The sequence below is a fragment of the Jaculus jaculus genome, chromosome 9, assembly GCF_020740685.1.
Source record: "Jaculus jaculus isolate mJacJac1 chromosome 9, mJacJac1.mat.Y.cur, whole genome shotgun sequence".
NCBI lineage: Eukaryota > Metazoa > Chordata > Mammalia > Rodentia > Dipodidae > Jaculus > Jaculus jaculus.
In genome coordinates this window covers 31,492,398-31,509,948 of record NC_059110.1, presented here as the reverse complement: position 1 = coordinate 31,509,948, position 17,551 = coordinate 31,492,398, and the positions used below count along the sequence as shown (strand labels likewise).

The 17,551-nt window shown below is 45.1% G+C and overlaps 1 protein-coding gene across 2 annotated transcripts in view; it reads right to left on the bottom strand.

The window, feature by feature from the left end:
- Nucleotides 1-17,551, bottom strand: part of Slc2a12 (solute carrier family 2 member 12) — an 81,649-nt gene that overhangs the window by 45,495 nt on the left and 18,603 nt on the right. For both annotated transcript variants that reach the window (XM_045157985.1, XM_045157986.1), the window contains exon 2: nt 8,834-10,174. In XM_045157985.1, the coding sequence (XP_045013920.1) occupies nt 8,834-10,174 (1,341 nt within the window). The remainder of the gene's footprint in view (nt 1-8,833; nt 10,175-17,551) is intronic.

Sequence of the window (17,551 nt, the reverse complement as noted above, 5' to 3'; positions counted from 1 at the left end):
AAAACGGAGCAGAGTCATGGGCGTCTCAAAGAAAGGAAGAACTGGGAGAGTCGAGTGGTGGTTAAGAGGCCACAAGTGCTCTAAGCGTATTGACTAGAGGGTGGAGCGGTGGGAAATAGAGAAGCCCTGATGGTAAATTGTTGCCTCATTTCACAATGCCTGTCTGTGACCTCTCTCGCTTCCCACGCCACGTGGAGGTTTGATGGACTTCTATGTGAATGGCGGCCCTGCAGCACAACTCTGAAAGCCTACCGTGTCAACACACACAGACGCAAGACGATGAAGGACCTCGAAAGGCAGTTCTCCCTTCAGAGATGGGTCATATATTGGCAGGGTGCGGAATTAGCCTACAGGGCCCTGGGGGTTTTTGGCCTCAGATCTATGATCTCATTCTCTTGTCGTTTCTCATTTGTTTGCCATAAAAGAAAAATGTTGAACAAGTTGTCGGTGATTTTCTTTGGTTCCTGAAAGGCATTTGCTTTCTCTGATACGGCACAAAGTAATAGTGCAAGGTGACTGGTGGCTTGAACTGGAGAAGGCAGCCACGTGAGAGAACCACAGCCACCCCAGGACACTGGAAACAGGAAGTAAACGCAGAGCCACCTGTGAGGGAAAACCCATGAGCATTGTTTGGTCATTGACTGGACTGAGAAAAGGCACCAGCCCTGAGTGACTGACGGACATAGGAGACACAGATGTGCAAGCAGACCCGGGTGTGAAAGGCAAAAGAACTCGGGCAGGGTCGTGTGTTTGGCTGATAGAGAAGCAGCAGAGAAGAGAAGACTATGGGAGGCGAAAGGCGCAGGCTGTCCTGAGACCACAGGGAGGTAATTAACACTCCCCAGGAAACAAACATGGAAGGATGTACAACGTATGAGTGTTTGGTTTTATAGCTAAAGAAACAAAGACCAGAAGATATTTTAAAAACACCTCTATGAACACGGCAGATTGTGTATATGCATGCAGGTTGTGAATTTAAAACAATGTTTAAGAAATGAAAAAATAGGCCGGGCCTTTAATCCTAGCACTGATATTATTAATAAATATTTTTAATCCTAATTTTTAATCCTAGCACTGATATTTATTAAATATGGGAGGCAGAGGCAGGAGGATTGCCATGAGTTTGAGGCCACCTTGGACTACATTCCAGGTCAGCCTGAGCTAGAGTGAAACCCTACTTTGAAAAACCAAAATAAATAAATAAATAAGTAAGTAATAATAATAAAATAGAAAATAGGCCGGGCGTGGTAGCTCACACCTTTAATCCCAGCCCTTTGGGAGGCAGAGGCAGGAGGGCCAAGTTCGAGGCCACCCTTGACTCATAGTGAATGCCAGGTCAGCCTCAAAAAACCAAAAATAACTACATAAAATAAAAAAAATAAAATCTTATCCCTTCTTATAGAAATGGATGGGATAGAAACTTTTCATATATATTGATAATTAACATAGAGTTTTTTTTTATTTTTAATCTGTCATGATTAAATTCAGAGCTGGTCATGGTGGCTCACATCTTTAATCCTAGAACTTAGGAGGCTGAGGTAGGAGGATCACTATGAGCTCAAGGTCAGCCTGGGACTACAGAGTATGTGTCAGGTCAACCTGAGCCAGAGTGAGATCCTACCTTGAAAAGCCAAAAGATTAGATTCAGGACCTTTTTAGCCTTTCTTTTGCTATTACTGTTGAAGTGACTTGGAATTTATGAAGAGCTTTTAACATAGATTTAAGCAGGGGGCTAATAGGAAAAGATGGTACATATACAATAATGCAGGATAGGGCTTCTAAAGAGAGTGTCCCTCTTAACCTTTGGAAATACAGTTTTCCACATTCACATTGTATCTGTCTTACTCCATAGCTTACTATTGTATTGACTTTATACAGTATCTTTGTAGCTAAACTGGCACTATATTTCCCAGAATCCCTTTCTCATGCAGTCCTAAATAAGTGTCCTCAGGAAGATAAATATGAGCTAGGGAGATAGCTAAGCAGTTAAAGGTATTTGCTTGCAAAGCCTGAGGGCTTGGGTTTAATTTCCCAGTACCGACATAAAGCCAGCTGTACAAACTGGTACATATATCTAAAGTTAGTTTTCAGGGGCCAGAGGAAGATAAACCTGCATGTGTTTGGAAGGCTAATGTAAAATGTGCCATGCTTGCTGGTTGGTACAGGATTTCTTTAAAAGTATCAAGGAGCAGAAAATTTGTCCAGATCTTCTGTAAGAACTTCTCGAGGTCTTAGGCCAGGCACACTGGCTCCAGGAGAAAAGCAGCCATCTTTCTTCAGATGACTGGTAACCTCTGCTCTGATGTGGACAGACCCAGGTGTGAGATGTATTTGTTTTCCACAGACTCCAATCTGCTGCAGCAGATTCACTTGATTTTTCATCCCTGTCTTTTTGTCATTTTTCTCCCTCTCTCTTTCTGGTAATTCAACCTCATGAAAAGGACATACTACCTACTACAACAGAACTTCAGAAAAGAGAGACTATATCTTTAGACATGTTTGAAAGACTATCTCTTGCATAAAAAGAAAAGTCCATTTGGTAACTTAGTAATAGATAATTATACCTTGTATTATTCATTCTTATCCCTAATGCCTCTTCAAGGAAAGGGTTAAGCTGCAAATAAATTAACTATTTGTGGCAGTTTGAATGTATGACCAATAGATTCAGCTACTTTGTGTTTTTTTTTTTTAATTTTGTTTATTCATTTATTTGAGAGACAGAGAGAGAGAAAGGCAGATAGAAATAGAGAGAGAATGGGTGCACTAGGGCCTCCAGCCACTGCAAACAAACTCCAGACACAGGCACCACTTGTGAATCTGGCTTACTTGGGTACTAGGAAATTGAACCTGAATCCTTAGGCTTTACAGATACCTGCCTTAACTGCTAAGCCATCTCTCTAGCCCCTCAGGTGTTTTACTGAAACTTGGATTTCCAGGCACCTGACTGTAAGAAGTGTCCCTGTGGGTGGATCCTGGGGTCTGGCCCTAAAGTGTGTTTGAGGGTGGATCTGATTCCAGCCTAAAGGTATCCGTAGCAGTGTGAGCTGTGTGTGGGTCTGCTGTTTGGCTGCCAGTGTTCAGGTTGCTTGTTGTGCTGGCTGTTGGGAGGTGGCTCTCTGCTTGGATATGTGAAAGGGGTCTAACATCTTCCACCATCAATGGAACTTCCCCTGGATCTGGAAGCTGCAAATAAATCCCTTCCTCCCCTAAACTGTGTCTGGTTTGAATGCTCATCCCAACAACGTGGAGCTGACTGTAACACTACAATAGGCTGAACATGGTGCCTCCCAAAGACCCAAGTGTGAAAAGCTTGATTCCCAGCCTGTGGCACTTTCAGGAGGGGGTAAATCCTTTAGGACGTAGGGCCTCTTAGAAGGAAGTGAGGTCACTGGAAGTGTGTCCTTGCAGGAACTATTGGGATCCATACCTCTTCCTGTCTCCTTGTTTTCAGGTTCCCACAAGGTGAGCATTTTCCCCTGCCCCAGGCTCCCTGCCTCACCACTGCCCCAAAGGCACCAAAAAAGTGACCACTGACTGAAAGCTCTGCAGCTATGAGCCAAGTAATTCTTTCCTCCTTTTAAGTTGATTTTCTCAGGTATTTTGTCATGGGAATAGAAAGCTAATAGCAAGACTAAATGAAGACTTCTGTGGTGGTTTGAATGTAATGTATGTTTCCCCATAGACTCAAGTATTTTAGATTAAGCTTCCTACTTAAGTTTCCAGGGGCCTGCTGGAAGAGTCGTGTTACTAGGGGTGGATCTTGAGTCCAGCCCTAAGGTGTGTGGAGAGCCAATTTGGGCTCTGGCTGTTGGTGCTTGTTAGTGGTTTTCTCTCTCTCTCTCTCTCTGCTGTGAATGCATGCTGGAATGAACCAGCTTTTTCCATTGTGATGGAACCTCCCTTGGACTATGTAAGCCTGAAATTATCCCTTTCCTCCCACAAGCTGCTTCTTGTCAGATGTTTGTCCCAGTAATGAAAAGGTAACTGCAACAACTTCCTATTGTTATCTTGGACAGGGATTAATGTTGAATTTTAGAAAATGGATGTTTCAAATTACTCTATTAATTCTCCCAGATTCAATGTATTCATCTACAGAATTCAATGAATATTATTTCTTCACATGTATGTCATGAAGGTAAGTGAAGCACTGCAAAGTATGTAAAATTGCCTTGCACAGTATTTGACATAATAGGTGTCAATAAATCTTGGCTGAATTTATGTGCACTGGTCATTTTCTGTCTTTGTGACAAGTACCAGAGAAAATCAGCCTAAAGGAGAAACACAATTTTGGTTCTTTGTTTTAGAGGCTTCAGTTCATGGTCAGCTGGATCCATTGCTTTGGGTCTGTAGTGAGACAGAATGTCACCATGATGGGAGCATGTGGCAGAGGAAGCTGCTCACTTCCCTGTAGTTAGAAAGCAGAGAGATGCTGAATAAGGAACCTGGGGCCAGATGTGACCCCCAATAGCATGCCCTCAGTGACCCACACCCTCCAGCTAGGCTGCACCTCCAGAGATTTCTTCCAATCCCCAATACTGCCCTCTAATTATTATTCCATCAATGGACTAATCCTTTGATTAGGCCAGATCAATCATGATCCAATGACTGGATCCATCTAGTTGGGAACCAAGCTTCAAACACATGAGTCTTTTGGAGGATTCATATCTAATTCCTAACACTAAACTTAAAATATATTTTATGGCTACAGACATGGCTTAGTGGTTAAGGTACTTTTCTGCAAAGCTTAATGACCTGGGTTTAACCCCCCAGTACCCATGTAAATCCAGAGGCACAAAGTAGCATATGCATCTGGAATTCATTTGCAGCAGCTGGAGGCCCTGGTATACCCATTCTCTCCCTCCCCCACCTCTCTCCTTAAAAATAAATAAAATAAAAAAATAATATATATACAATGCATGATTTTTAAAGGAAAAAGAATAGAATATTGTTTATAGTCAACCTCCAGTATTAATTTCCAAAATCAAAATAGGTTTCCTATAAGGGTGAGCTCTTGCTAGGATATAGTGAGATGTGAAATGATGTGTTACAGACTGAACAATCTGCTGCATCCTTCAAAGTTATCCAAAAATCTAAAGAGAGAAGGGTGATGTGAGTTTCAAAAGATTTCACCATGAGTGGGTTGATTCTGAAGTTTAAGGCCAATGGCTCTCAGATGTGCCAAAACATAAGCTCTTTCCTCCCGACAGATTATGCTTTCTGTTCTTTCCTTCTATTCCACAAGACTTGATCAAAAACTGATATAACAAAAATTCTAGTTTTATGATGAACATAAAGAAAACAAGATTCTGGAAAAGGAAATAAGTAGGTTTATAGCTACATATAAAGTTTACCCAGTGAACCAAACTCATCACACTTGTTCATATAGAAAAGTTTTACAAACAAAATCAAGCTGTTTCTTGGGATAAGTAAACACCTACATCTTGCCCTCTGATAGATTATGAAACATTTCTTGAAATAGAAATATAATGACATATCCCCAATCCTCTGACTGCAACTGGGATTGCTTCTTCAGAGTGGGGTATTGAGGCAGTTTAGGGGGACTGGGCCTCCAGAAAATAAAGGCAGGGAATGTCCACAGGCCTGTCCTTGCAGTCTCCACTTTGCTGGAGGTCAGAGCAGGATCTGGTTTCTCTTCATCTCTGGCCTAAAGGAGTTCCCTAGATCTGATTTTCCATAAACAACCTGAGTTCCCTCTTAGGCAGGAGTTCCCCTTTCCTAGAATTAAGATTCCTGAAAGGATTAAACCTGATCCTGGGATTGTGGTTAAGCTCTGTTCCTAAAACTTGGCCAATTAGCTCAGGCCCCATTCAGAACCTATAAATGAACCCAATCTGGGTATCTAGGCTGACTTTACCCCATTCTGCATTTTCTTTCCTTCTATTAAACTAAAAAAAGGCTCTCTAAATTACGTGTGTGTGTGTGTGTGTGTGTGTGTGTGTGTGTGTGTACATATATATCTCAAATACCATTCAAGTATCACAGTTGTCATGTAAGTATCTCACCCAAGACAACTGAGTCAGGGTAATGGTAGAAATTTATTTTCAGGAAGCTCTTCATTATATATTTATCATTTATTAATTCTTAATAAGTAAGGTCAAGGTTCAGTACCAACCAGAGGCTGATGGCATGGTAATATTTACTCTATCTGCCCCTGCACAGATTATATGAGGAAATATACCCACTCATGGTGACAGAGCATTGCCAGCTTTGGGTCGCTCATGTTTCAGAACAAGGGAGTCGGCCTTGTTATAGCTGATTAGCCCTGAACTACCATGGCTGACTTAGCAAAGCCAAGAGCAGGGTACATAGTATTCCTGCCTTTCCACTGCTCTGGAATGTGAACAAATCAGTGTTCTAGCAGCTGATGTTTCAGAGGTGGAAGTAAAACTTGCATGAGAGTTGGGGCAGGAGGGGGGTACGTCAGCACGTGCAAGTCTAGTTCTTACTGCATGAAGATTGAGCAGGCCCACCGAGCTGGTTACTGATCAGAAGGGAACCAACAACAGGGGTGAACTACAGACTCATCAACCACAGGAACAAGGTCTGGCTTGTTCATTACTATTTCCCAGCATTAGCATGGCCCTTGGTCATCAAAAGAAAAACAAATAAAGCCGGGCACAGTGCTTCACACCTTTAATCCTAGCACTTGAGAGACAGAGGTAGGAAGATCACTATGAGTTTGAGGCCAGCTTGAGTCTACATAGTGAATTCCAGGTCAGCCTGGGCCAGAGTGAGACCCTACCATGAAAAACAAAACAACACAACACAATGAAAGACTCTCGACACATATCACCTCAATACATAGTTAATGAGTTATCAGTGGGTGGCTGACACAAACACTCATATGGCCTCCCTTCTAGAAACCTGTCCAGCACCTGGTGCCAGAGATCTGTATCACTTAGCATGGCCCTTGGTTATTAAAAAACAAGTCAGGCTGGGCACGGTGGTTCACGTCTTTAATCCCAACACTTGAGAGAGAGGTAGGAGGATCACCATGAGTTTGAGGCCAGCTTGAGACTACATAATAAATTCCAGCTCAGCCTCTGCCAGAGTGAGACCCTACCATGAAAAAAATGACAAAAAGCACTGGACACGTATCACGTGAATACATAGTTAATGAACTATCAGTGGGTGGCTAACACAAATGCTTACATGGCCTTCCTTCTAGAAACCTGCCCAGTACCTGGTGCCAGAGACCAATACCCCTTCATGAGTTCTTTCTTCAGCATAGTCCATGTCCTTTATTGGTCTGGAGTCTTCAACACTTCTCTTCATTACAGCCAATTTGCTTGCCTTTATTAATCTTTGTAAATAAGTTTCAAATTAACTCTAATAAAGGGGGGATTAAAAAGAAAGGATAGTGCTAGAGAGATGGCTTAGTGGTTAAGGTGTTTGCCTGTGAAGCCTAAGGACCCAGGTTCTATTCCCCTGTATCCATGTAAGCCAGATGCACAGGGTGGCACATGCATCTGGAGTTTGTTTGCAATGGCTAGAGGCCCTGATACACCCATTCTTTCTCTCTCTACCTCTCTGCTTGCAAATGATTAGATGAAATTTAAAAAGACAGGAGAGCTGGGCGTGGTGGTGCATGCCTTTAATCCCAGCACTTGGGAGGCAGAGGTAGGAGGATCACCATGAGTTCAAGGTCACCCTGAGACTACATAGTGAATTCCAGGTCAGGCTGTGCTATAGTGAGACCCTACATTGAAAAACAGAGGGAGGAAGGAAGGAGATAAGAGTGGGAGACTGAGGTGTTAAAAAAAAAAGATACCCTTAATTTTTAAGCATTTTTTTTTCTAGTGACATGTACAAGAGATCCCTCCCAACCACTCTAGAGGAAGGCTTAGGCTTTGGGTGTGTGGCTAAAGGACTGCAGACCAGCAAGAAACAAGCCTTCCTAGCAAACGTTTATCTGAGTGAATGTGCAAGAGGAGGAGTATTTAGACTGTCATTGGAACAGGCTAAACCTAACCGTTACAGCTATGTCCCTGAGAGTTATCAGCACTGTGTTAGATGGATGAACTAGACTCTCACTCTCCTGTTTAACAGATGAGCATGAAGTTCCCTAGCAGGTTACACTAGTAAATAATATTTACCCAAAGAAATAATGCATCTCTTTTTCCTATTTCATAACTCCATGCTTCCTCATTACTGGAATGTATCCATTACGGAATCCTTAAGAAAATCTAAGGGCTGGAGAGATGGCTTAGCGATTAAGGTGCTCACCTGCAAAGCCCAAGGACCCAGGTTTGATTCCCCAGAACTCATGTAAGCCAGATGCATAAGGGGGAGTCAGTTTGCAGCAGCCAAAGGACCTGGCGTGCCCATTCTCTCCCCCCCACCTTCTCTCAATCCCTGCCTATTTTCTCTAATAAATAAATAAAATATTTTTACAAAAAGGAAGTCTAAACACTTATTTTTTTCCCCTTACACCTATGTAAAGGCATTAATGGAGGACAATAGAATGCCAGGAAAGTTGCTTTCATAAAACAGTATAATGCTCTTGGGCAGTAAATCTCTTCCCAGGTCTGATTCAACCTGGGACAATTGCATTAGAGTGCCTTCATATGGCAGATAATGGGAAACGGATCCTTCAGCTGAATATGAGCCTTGTGCTTTGCAGAATCAGGTACGCACCAGGCACACTTTAGACATCAGCAGCACACCGGACAACCGTTATTATCCTCACGCTGCCTCTACTACTTACCTGTAACCAGGTGCCGCAGCGGCAGACAGCTCTGACCGATCAAACGCAACACAAAACCAATCAAGGGGGAAGAGAAAGGATAGAAATAAGGAATAAAGTACTTACTGGGTCCCAGACCAATTGAAAAAGCAGCAACGTAAACAAGCAAGCTGGCCAAGGACAGCCATTTGAAAACAGCTGGTACAGCGGTAGGGTCCGAGGCCCTCTGGGGCTCAGCTTCGCTTAGCCCAGCATGTGGTAGGGAGCCGGGGGCCACCTCCCCGCCCTTGCCCAGGTCCTTGTCCATGGGCGTGAGCGAGCCTCTGCCGTGGGCGCTGACCCCTTTCGGGTGCTCTCGGAGGGTGCTGTTTCTGGCTGGCAGGTTTCCTGTTCCACGGAGCACGGGCTCCTCCCAGGACTGGTTGAGGGCGCTGTGGCTTCGGCAGATGTTCGTGAAGTTCACGTTGATGTTGAGGTTCACGATGCCCATGGTCAGCAAGGAGGCGGCCATGACGGAGGAGCCCACGCACAGGAAGGTTTTGCTGCCCACGTGGTCCACAAGGAGCGTGGCCGGGATGGTACTGACCACCTTGACCACTCCCACCCCCGTGGAGGCCAGGCTGGCTGCCTCGTTGCTCTGGAAGCCAACCGATTTCAAGACCGTGGACGCATAGAAGAGTATGTTTGGCTGCCCGGTGACCTGGACAAAAAAGACCAAGGTGAGACCGATCATGATTCGAGTCCTCATGTTGTCTTTGGAGCGGAACAGGTCCCAAAAGCTGTGCTGATACTCGTCCTTGAGGGAGGATTTGATCACCGTGAGCTCCTCGGTGGCCTCCGAGAGGCCTCGCAGCTTCCCGAGGACCAGGCTGGCAGCCTCCTCCTCTCCTCTCATCACCAGAAACCGAGGGCTCGGAGGCAGGAAGTACATGGCGATGGCTTGCAAGACCCCCAGGGGGACCACGAGACCGAACATGTACTTCCAGCCGTGGGCGACGCTGGCGAAGGCATAATTTGAAACGTAGGCGAAGAGGATGCCAGTGACGATCATGAGCTCGTTGAGCGACACCAGGAGGCCCCGTCGGTGCTGGGGCGCGATCTCGGCGATGTACACGCAGGTGGCGATGGAGGACAGGGAGACGGCAACCCCGACAGCGATGCGCCCCACGATGAGAATCGTGTAGGACAGGCTGAGGATCAACACGAGGCTCCCGAGCCCCAGGAGACAGGACGACAGGATAATGGCCGGCCTCCTCCCGTACCTGTCTATCAGGACACCTCCGGTGAGAGAGGCCAGGAAGGCCCCGATGAGCAGGGCGCTCACCACCATTTCCTGCTGGTGGCAGTTCAGGCCCAGTAGAGTTCTGACCTGAAGCAGGGCCCCCGAGATGAGCCCGAGTTCATATCCCACCAGGAGGCCACTGACAGCCGCGGTGACAGAGGTCAGGAAAGTGAACATGCTGCAACCTGCACGCAGAGAAGAGCAGAGAGATCACTTCTGAACCCGTCACACCCGGCTGTGGACTCACCTGTTTGTCTTTGATAAATTTCCTTTTTTTTTTTTTTTTTTCCCCACCACAGTGGTCCTCCTACCTCAAACCTGGGGTGGTTTGATTCAGGTGTCCCCCATAAACATAGGTGTTCTGAATGCTAGGTTCCCAGCTGAGGGACATTTGGGAATTAATGCCTCCTGGAGGCAGTGTATTGTTGGGGGCGGGCTTATGGATATTGTAGCCAGTGTCCCCTTGCCAGTGGTTGGCACACTCTCCTTCCTGTTCCTGTTGTCCACTTAATGTTGGCCAGGAAGTGATGTCCACCCTCTGCTCATTCCTTCTTTGTCCCCTGCCATCATGGAGCTTCCCCTCGAGTCTGTAAGCCAAAATAAATCATTTTTTTTTCCCCCAAAGCTGCTCTTGGTCCGGTGATTTCTGCCAGCAATGCGAACCTGACTGCAACATTGGCCTCCCAAGTGCTGGGATTAAAGGCGTGCGTCACCACGCCCAGCAACTCTGAACTTAAACACACACACAGCAACAGTGAAATAATTCGCCAGCCAAAAAATAATTAGATACAGAGGGAAAAATCATTTTGTTTAGTTGTTTAGAGGAAGAGGCGAGGAGACATTTATGAAGCCCAGCTTCCTCCTGGCTACGCGGATGTTGTCTTTAGTCAGGAGCAGAGGGCTACGCAAGTGCACAGATGACAGATAATGAGGCGGAATAAGCAAAGCATGGGCCTTGGCACTGGACTAGCAGTCCTGATAGCTGTCTCCTCTGATCCTACATCAGTTCCCTAAAGGCAAGGGTAGGATAGAGAGGGAAGGAACTTCTGGAAGGAGAGACTATTCCTTGCTGTATTACAGAGCTACAAAGAATCCAGCCCCTGGGACACCTGTTTCCATGCATCATTGGCCAAATTGGACTGTTCTTGGCTTTTTAAAATTTTTTTAAAATATTTATTTATTTATTTGAGGGAGAAAAAGAGGCAGACACAAAGAATGACTATGGGCACCTCAGGTATTCCTGCCACTGCAAACAAATTCCAGATTCAAATACCACTTAGCACATCTGACTTTATGTGGGTACTGGAGAATCAAACCAGGGCCTTCAGACTTTGTAAGTGAGCTCCTTTAACCATTGAGCCATCTCTCCAGACCCTGTTTTTGGCTTGTATAAAATAAGAAAAAAAAATTTTTATTTATTTGAGAGAGAGAATGGGGGCCCCAGGGCCTCTGGCCACTGCAAGTAAACTCCAGACGCATGTGCCACCTCGTGCATCTGGCTTATATGGGTCTTGGGGAAGTGAACCTAGGTCCTCTGGCTTTGCATGCAAGCACTTTAACTGCTGAGCTCCTTCTTGGCTTTTTTTTTTAATTGTTATTTTAATTTATTTGTTTGAGAGCGACAGACAGAGAAAGAGGCAGAGAGAGAGAATGGGTGCACCAGTGCCTCCAGCCACTGCAAATGAACTCTAGATGTGTGTGCCCCCTTGAGCTTCTGGCTAATGTGGGTCTTAGGAACTGAGCCTCAAACCAGGGTCCTTAGGTGTCACAGGCAAGCGCTTAAACCACTAAGCCATCTCTCCATCCCCCTCCTTGGGTTTTTTTTTTTTTTTTTTTTTTTGGTTTTTCGAGGTAGGGTCTCACTCTTGCCCAGGCTGACCTGGAATTCACTATGGAGTCTCAGGGTGGCCTCGAACTCACAGCGATCCTCCTACCTCTGCCTCCCGAGTGCCAGGATTAAAGGCGTGCACCACCATGCCTGGCTCCCTTCCTGGCTTTAAAAAAAAAATTTTTTTTTATTTATTTATTAGAGAGGGAGGCACAGAGAAAGAGGCAGACAGAAAGAGAATATGGGCAAGCCAGAGCCTCCTTGCCATTGCAAATGAATTCCATGCACATGCGCCACTTTGTGCATCTAGCTTTACATGGGCACTGGGGAACTGAACACAGGCCATGAGGTTTTCAGGCTTGCCAAACAAGTGCCTCTAACCACTGTGCAGTCTCTCTCGTCCCTGTTCTTGGCTTTTGTCAACATTCATGGGGGGACTGGAGCAGAGAGTGGAGGTGGGAGCAGGAGCATAACTGCCTCCACAAAGTCAAGGCCATGCTTGAAAGAAGGAAGGGAGACTAGATAGAGGTTAGGAACCCACAATGTCCATTGCTCAGAATATAAAAAGGGGGCTGGAGAGATGGCTTAGTGGTTAAGCGCTTGCCTGTGAAGCCTAAGGATCCCAGTTCGAGGCGCGATTCCCCAGGACCCATGTTAGCCAGATGCACAAGGGGGCGCATGCGTCCGGAGTTCGTTTGCAGTGGCTGGAGGCCCTGGCGCGCCCATTCTCTCTCTCTCTCTATCTGCCTCTTTCTCTCTCTGTCTGTTGCTCTCAAATAAATAAATACAAAGAAAAAAGAAAAAAGAAAAGAAAAAGGAAGGTGGAATAGAATAGAGGGAAAAGAAAGGGGACTTTTTATCCCAGAGAAATGTTAAAAAGTAAATAGTTGTTGATTTGCAGTAGCAGATGTGCAGGTATTTTTTTGATATTCTTGTAACTTGACAAAACAAAACCAAAGTCAAACAGGAGGTGACAGAGGAATGAATCTTCTAGCACAGCAACAACAATTTTCAGGGCCAACTGGAAAGCTCTGTCTGGTGACCAGCTCACCGTCTGAGTGGCACATCGTAAGTTTGGCGGCAGCTGGGAGAAGGCAGAGGGAGAAGGTGACTGGGCAGAGGAGGCACTCCATGTGGGTTTACAGGTCGCGGTGATGCCTTGTCATTGTGATCCAAGTATAATGGGCTTGACACCCACCAACTAGTTAAGAGAGCAAAGATTTCTTGTTTTCCATGGCTACTGTTGCTGCTCTAGAAAGACCAGCTCTTCAAAGGGCAAAACTGATGGGCACCAGCCTTGGACTTGACAAAAGGTGATATTAGGCTTCAGTATTCAGAGTGGAATTAGAGACAAGAAAGCAAATGCAAGATGAATTGTCAACCCAAAATTACAATGCCTCGCTAATTGAAAAAGGACTATGAAAGCGGGAGGGGAACTAAAATGGCTCTTTGAGAATTCAAAGTTTTTTTTTTTTTTAAGGTAGAGTTTTGCTCTAGTCCAGGGTGACCTGGAATTCGCTATGTCATCTCAGAGTGGCCTTGAACTCACAGTGATCCTCCTATCTCTGCCTCGCAAGTGCTGGCATTAATGGTGTGTGCCACCACAACCAGCCATCAAATTTTACAACGTTTGATATGTTTATGCACATATGCATATATATGGAGAGAGAAAGAGAATAAGAGAGAGAGAGAGAGACACTACAAGATACCACATACATACATAGGTAAAATTAGGAGCAGAACTGGCTCTGTGTGGCAACAGGAAGCATGGCCACCCAAAGCTCCATTTTGGACTTACTGAAATGTTAAACTTGGGTAAAAATGTCCAGGAAGGGACTAGGCATCCAGACCTGGGGAATGAGAGGAAGACACATGCTAGAGATGTGTGCTTGGGAGTCAGCCTCATGTACTTCGTGTGGAAAGCCTCGGAAACGAGCGAGGCTACTTGGGAGGAAAGGGAGAACCTGGGCTAGGGCTTAGAACATTCAGAAGAACTAGCAAAGAGAACGTAGTCAAAGCAGACCCAAGCCACAGGAGGGCACAAGGCTGGCTGGACACAAGGGCTGTGCACAGTTCCCTCAAGCCTAGCTAAGGCCATTTAACTCTGTGATTTGTTTTTTGGAGGAGCACAAGATATAGTTTAGAAAAACTATTAACTCTTCTGCAACAAGCAGGGTAAGAACCGTGATCTAATCTCTGCTCATCACACTTGTCCTGTCTTGTACTACAAGAAACTTAGTGTGGCTTATGGACGCCAAATGATTCCAAGGATTAAAAAAAAATTAACAGGGCTGGAGAGACGGCTTAGCGGTTAAGCGCTTGCCTGTGAAGCCTAAGGACCCCGGTTCGAGGCTCGCTTCCCCAGGTCCCACGTTAGCCGGATGCACAAGGGGGCGCACGCGTCTGGAGTTCGTTTGCAGAGGCTGGAAGCCCTGGCGCGCCCATTCTCTCTCTCTCTCCCTCTATCTGTCTTTCTCTCTGTGTCTGTCGCTCTCAAATAAATAAACAAAGAAAAAAAATTTTTTTAAAAAAATTAACAGCACTAAGCATTGGGATGGAAGAGCAAATAAGAATGCAGTCATCCATATTTTAAACTGGGCGGGAGAGATGCACTTAAGCAGATGCAGTTAAGGTGCTTACCTGCAGACTACATACAACCTGGGTTGGATTCCCTGGTATCCACATAAAGCCAGATGCACAAAGAGGTGCACGCATCTGGAGTTCATTTACAGTGGCTGGAGGTCCTGGCGTGCCCATTCTCTGTGTCTGTGACTCTTCTCTATATCCCTCGCTGCTTGCAAGTAAATAAATAAATAAAGTTACGGTGGGCATGGTGGCACATGCCTTTCATCCCAGCACTCAGGAGGCTGAGATAGAAGGATTGCTGTGAGTTTGAGGCCACCCTGGGACTACAGGGTGAATTTCAGGTCAGCCTGAACTAGAGTGAGACCGTACCTCAGGGAAAAAAAAAATGAAAATAAGTAAATTGATGAGTATTAAATCATAAGTTGAAATTCAATCCATAATTTAATCGGAAAATAACTATTTAATACCATTACATAGCAGGTGCTTTCCTAAGTGCTGGCTTACATACATAGTAAAATAAAATGATTATTGTCTTTCCCTCTAAGAAAGGTAACCGTGATGTGACTTTGTGTCGGTTTCCTTTGCAGTCCTTTCTTTCCTCCCTTGCCCCTCTTCCTCTGAGGAAACAAAAGGCCGCTGGTCGGGGCTGTGGCTCCGAGTCCTCCAGCTGCGCCCTCGCCCCTTGCATGCTGGCTTCTGCGGCCCTGTGTGCTTGGGTTTCTCATCTCTCACTCTTGCCCACGTCATGCTTAACTTCGGGAGAGGATAACTGTCAACAGCTTTAATTAAATCATACTTAAAAAACTATTTTCTTATACTCCACTTTATGCTTTTGGTATTGTCGATCTTTACAATTAAATGGTCTTTGATAACGGATCGATTTTGTATTGCCTTATTAAAACCAAATACTTCTTGTCATCCATTCTTTGCCCTCTCCTTTAATGGAATTGTTGTCTTTAATTAAAACTTTTTTAAACATTGGCTTGTTTAAAAAAAAAAAAAAAGAAAGAAAGAAAGGTAACCATCTGATGATAGCTCTGTTATCTGTTTGGAATTGTTTTGTTTTAGTTGAGTCTCTTCATGTTTTCAGTTTCCACATCTCCTTTGATCCAAATGTTCTTAAACCTCCCATCAGTAAACTCCTATACTGCAAGGAAAATGGGATCAAATCTCACTGGGATAAGAAGATTGTCCTACTCCGACCTCTTCTTGCCATGGCTCCTGTGTTGATTTGTGAGTGTGGACCAATGGGTAATTGGTCTCTGATGTTCTGATTGGAGGAAAAAACGTCAAGGGTAGCCAGGACACAGTTAATGACGTGGGGTAATTGGTAGCAGAACTGCTTGCGTAGAGAAAGGTTGTCCTTGTCACTGTCCTTGCTTTCCCGCTTACTAGATGGGGTACAGTGTTTTTCTACCAAAAAGGAGGACTTCTTGAGACTCAAGACCCCCCGCCCCTGGCTCCCAGCTATTTTATCTCAGAGAGAGGCGGAGGAGGTGAGCTACGGAGGCAGCTTCTTGTAGTCTGGGAACAAGCACTCCTCACCCAAGAGGCATCAGCTGCTGCTTTCTGCACTTAGGTATTTGCCTCATTCCCAACCCAGGGCTTGTAGAACACTGACAAACAAGGATGTGTGCAAAGGGTCTGGAAGAAATCCCAGTTGGTCAGTGTCTCCCTTGAGACCCACAACCTAGACCGAGGACACAGTCAAATCACTCAGAATACAATGAAAGTACGTCCATGTGAATTGCTGAAACATTTTTAAATTTTATTTTATTTGTTTATTTGAGAGAAAGAAGGAGGGAGAGAGAATGGGCACATAAGGGCCTCCAGCCACTGCAAATGAACTCCAGACACATGTGCCCCCTTGTGCGTCTGGCTAACGTGGATCCTGAGGTCCTTTGGCTTTGGAGGCAAGTGCCTTAACCACTAAGCCATCTCTCCAGCTCAAATTGCTGCAACATTTGATTTGAAATTGCATATATTACACCACATTACTGTCTCATAATCTACTTTTTCTATTTTATTCACCTCTAAACAATTTACTTCTCCAAGGTTAAAAATTCACACTAGGACACTCTATGACCTTAGTCTCTTGGGGAGAGTGTAGCAACATTGGGTTATTTACTAGATTTAATCTGAGGGCTTGTCTGAATTCCTTACCTTCCCTGTTGTATTCCTTAAAGCATGTTGTCCGATGCTACTACCTCCACCTTACTACTGGGACTTCAGGCTGTTAATGCTCCATCTCCCTCCTCATGCTCCCCACTGAGGAGTCTGAATGGCAACCTGTGGCACCCCAAGAGTTTTGACAGAGGGTTTTCCCTCAGGTCTACTTTTCAGTTACTGATGGTGATAGAAACAAGGTGGTCTCCTATGAACTTTTGTTTTGTTTTGTTTTGAGGTTTCACTCTAGCCCAGGCTGACCTGGAATTCATTATGTAGTCTCAGGGTCGCCTCGAACTCATGGTGACCCACCTACCTCTGCCTCCCTATTAAAGGCATGTGCCACCACACCCAGCTCAGAGAGAACTTTTCTAAGAAATCTATCAGTGAATGGAAATAGAGAGATGGGATGTGTTCTGAGATATGGCAGAAAAGGGGGTTGTGTTTGTTGGAAGACAGATATGAGAGTTTGGGGCAGCTGAGTGGACTGAAGCAAAGGATAGTCTGAGCACTGAAATTAGTGTTTTCCAGAAACTCATCCCTGGGCTGCAGAGGTGGCTGAGCTGTTAAGATGCTTGTCTGTGAAGCCCAAGGACCCAGGTTCAATTCCCTGGTACCCATGTAAACCAGATGCACAAAGTGGCACATGTGTCTGGAGTTCATTTGTACTGGCCAGAGGCCCTGGCGTGCCCATTCTTTACCTGCCTCTTTCTCTCTCTCTCTCTCTCTCTCTCTTTTCTGCAACAAACAAACAAACAAATAAATATAAATAAATAAATGAAATATTAAAAAAACCCTCATCCTTGACATGAGTTTACTTTCAGCACCCTTAGGCATTTTACTCATGGCCTTGCTTTAGGGAGTCCCTTCTTTTACATTCCTCTACATTCTTCCCCTCCCTAAAAGCAGCATATAGGGAACCCTCAGATTTCTGTTGGAGAAGAAAGCAGAGGGGAAGAGTTAGGTCAGGAGCAGATACAAT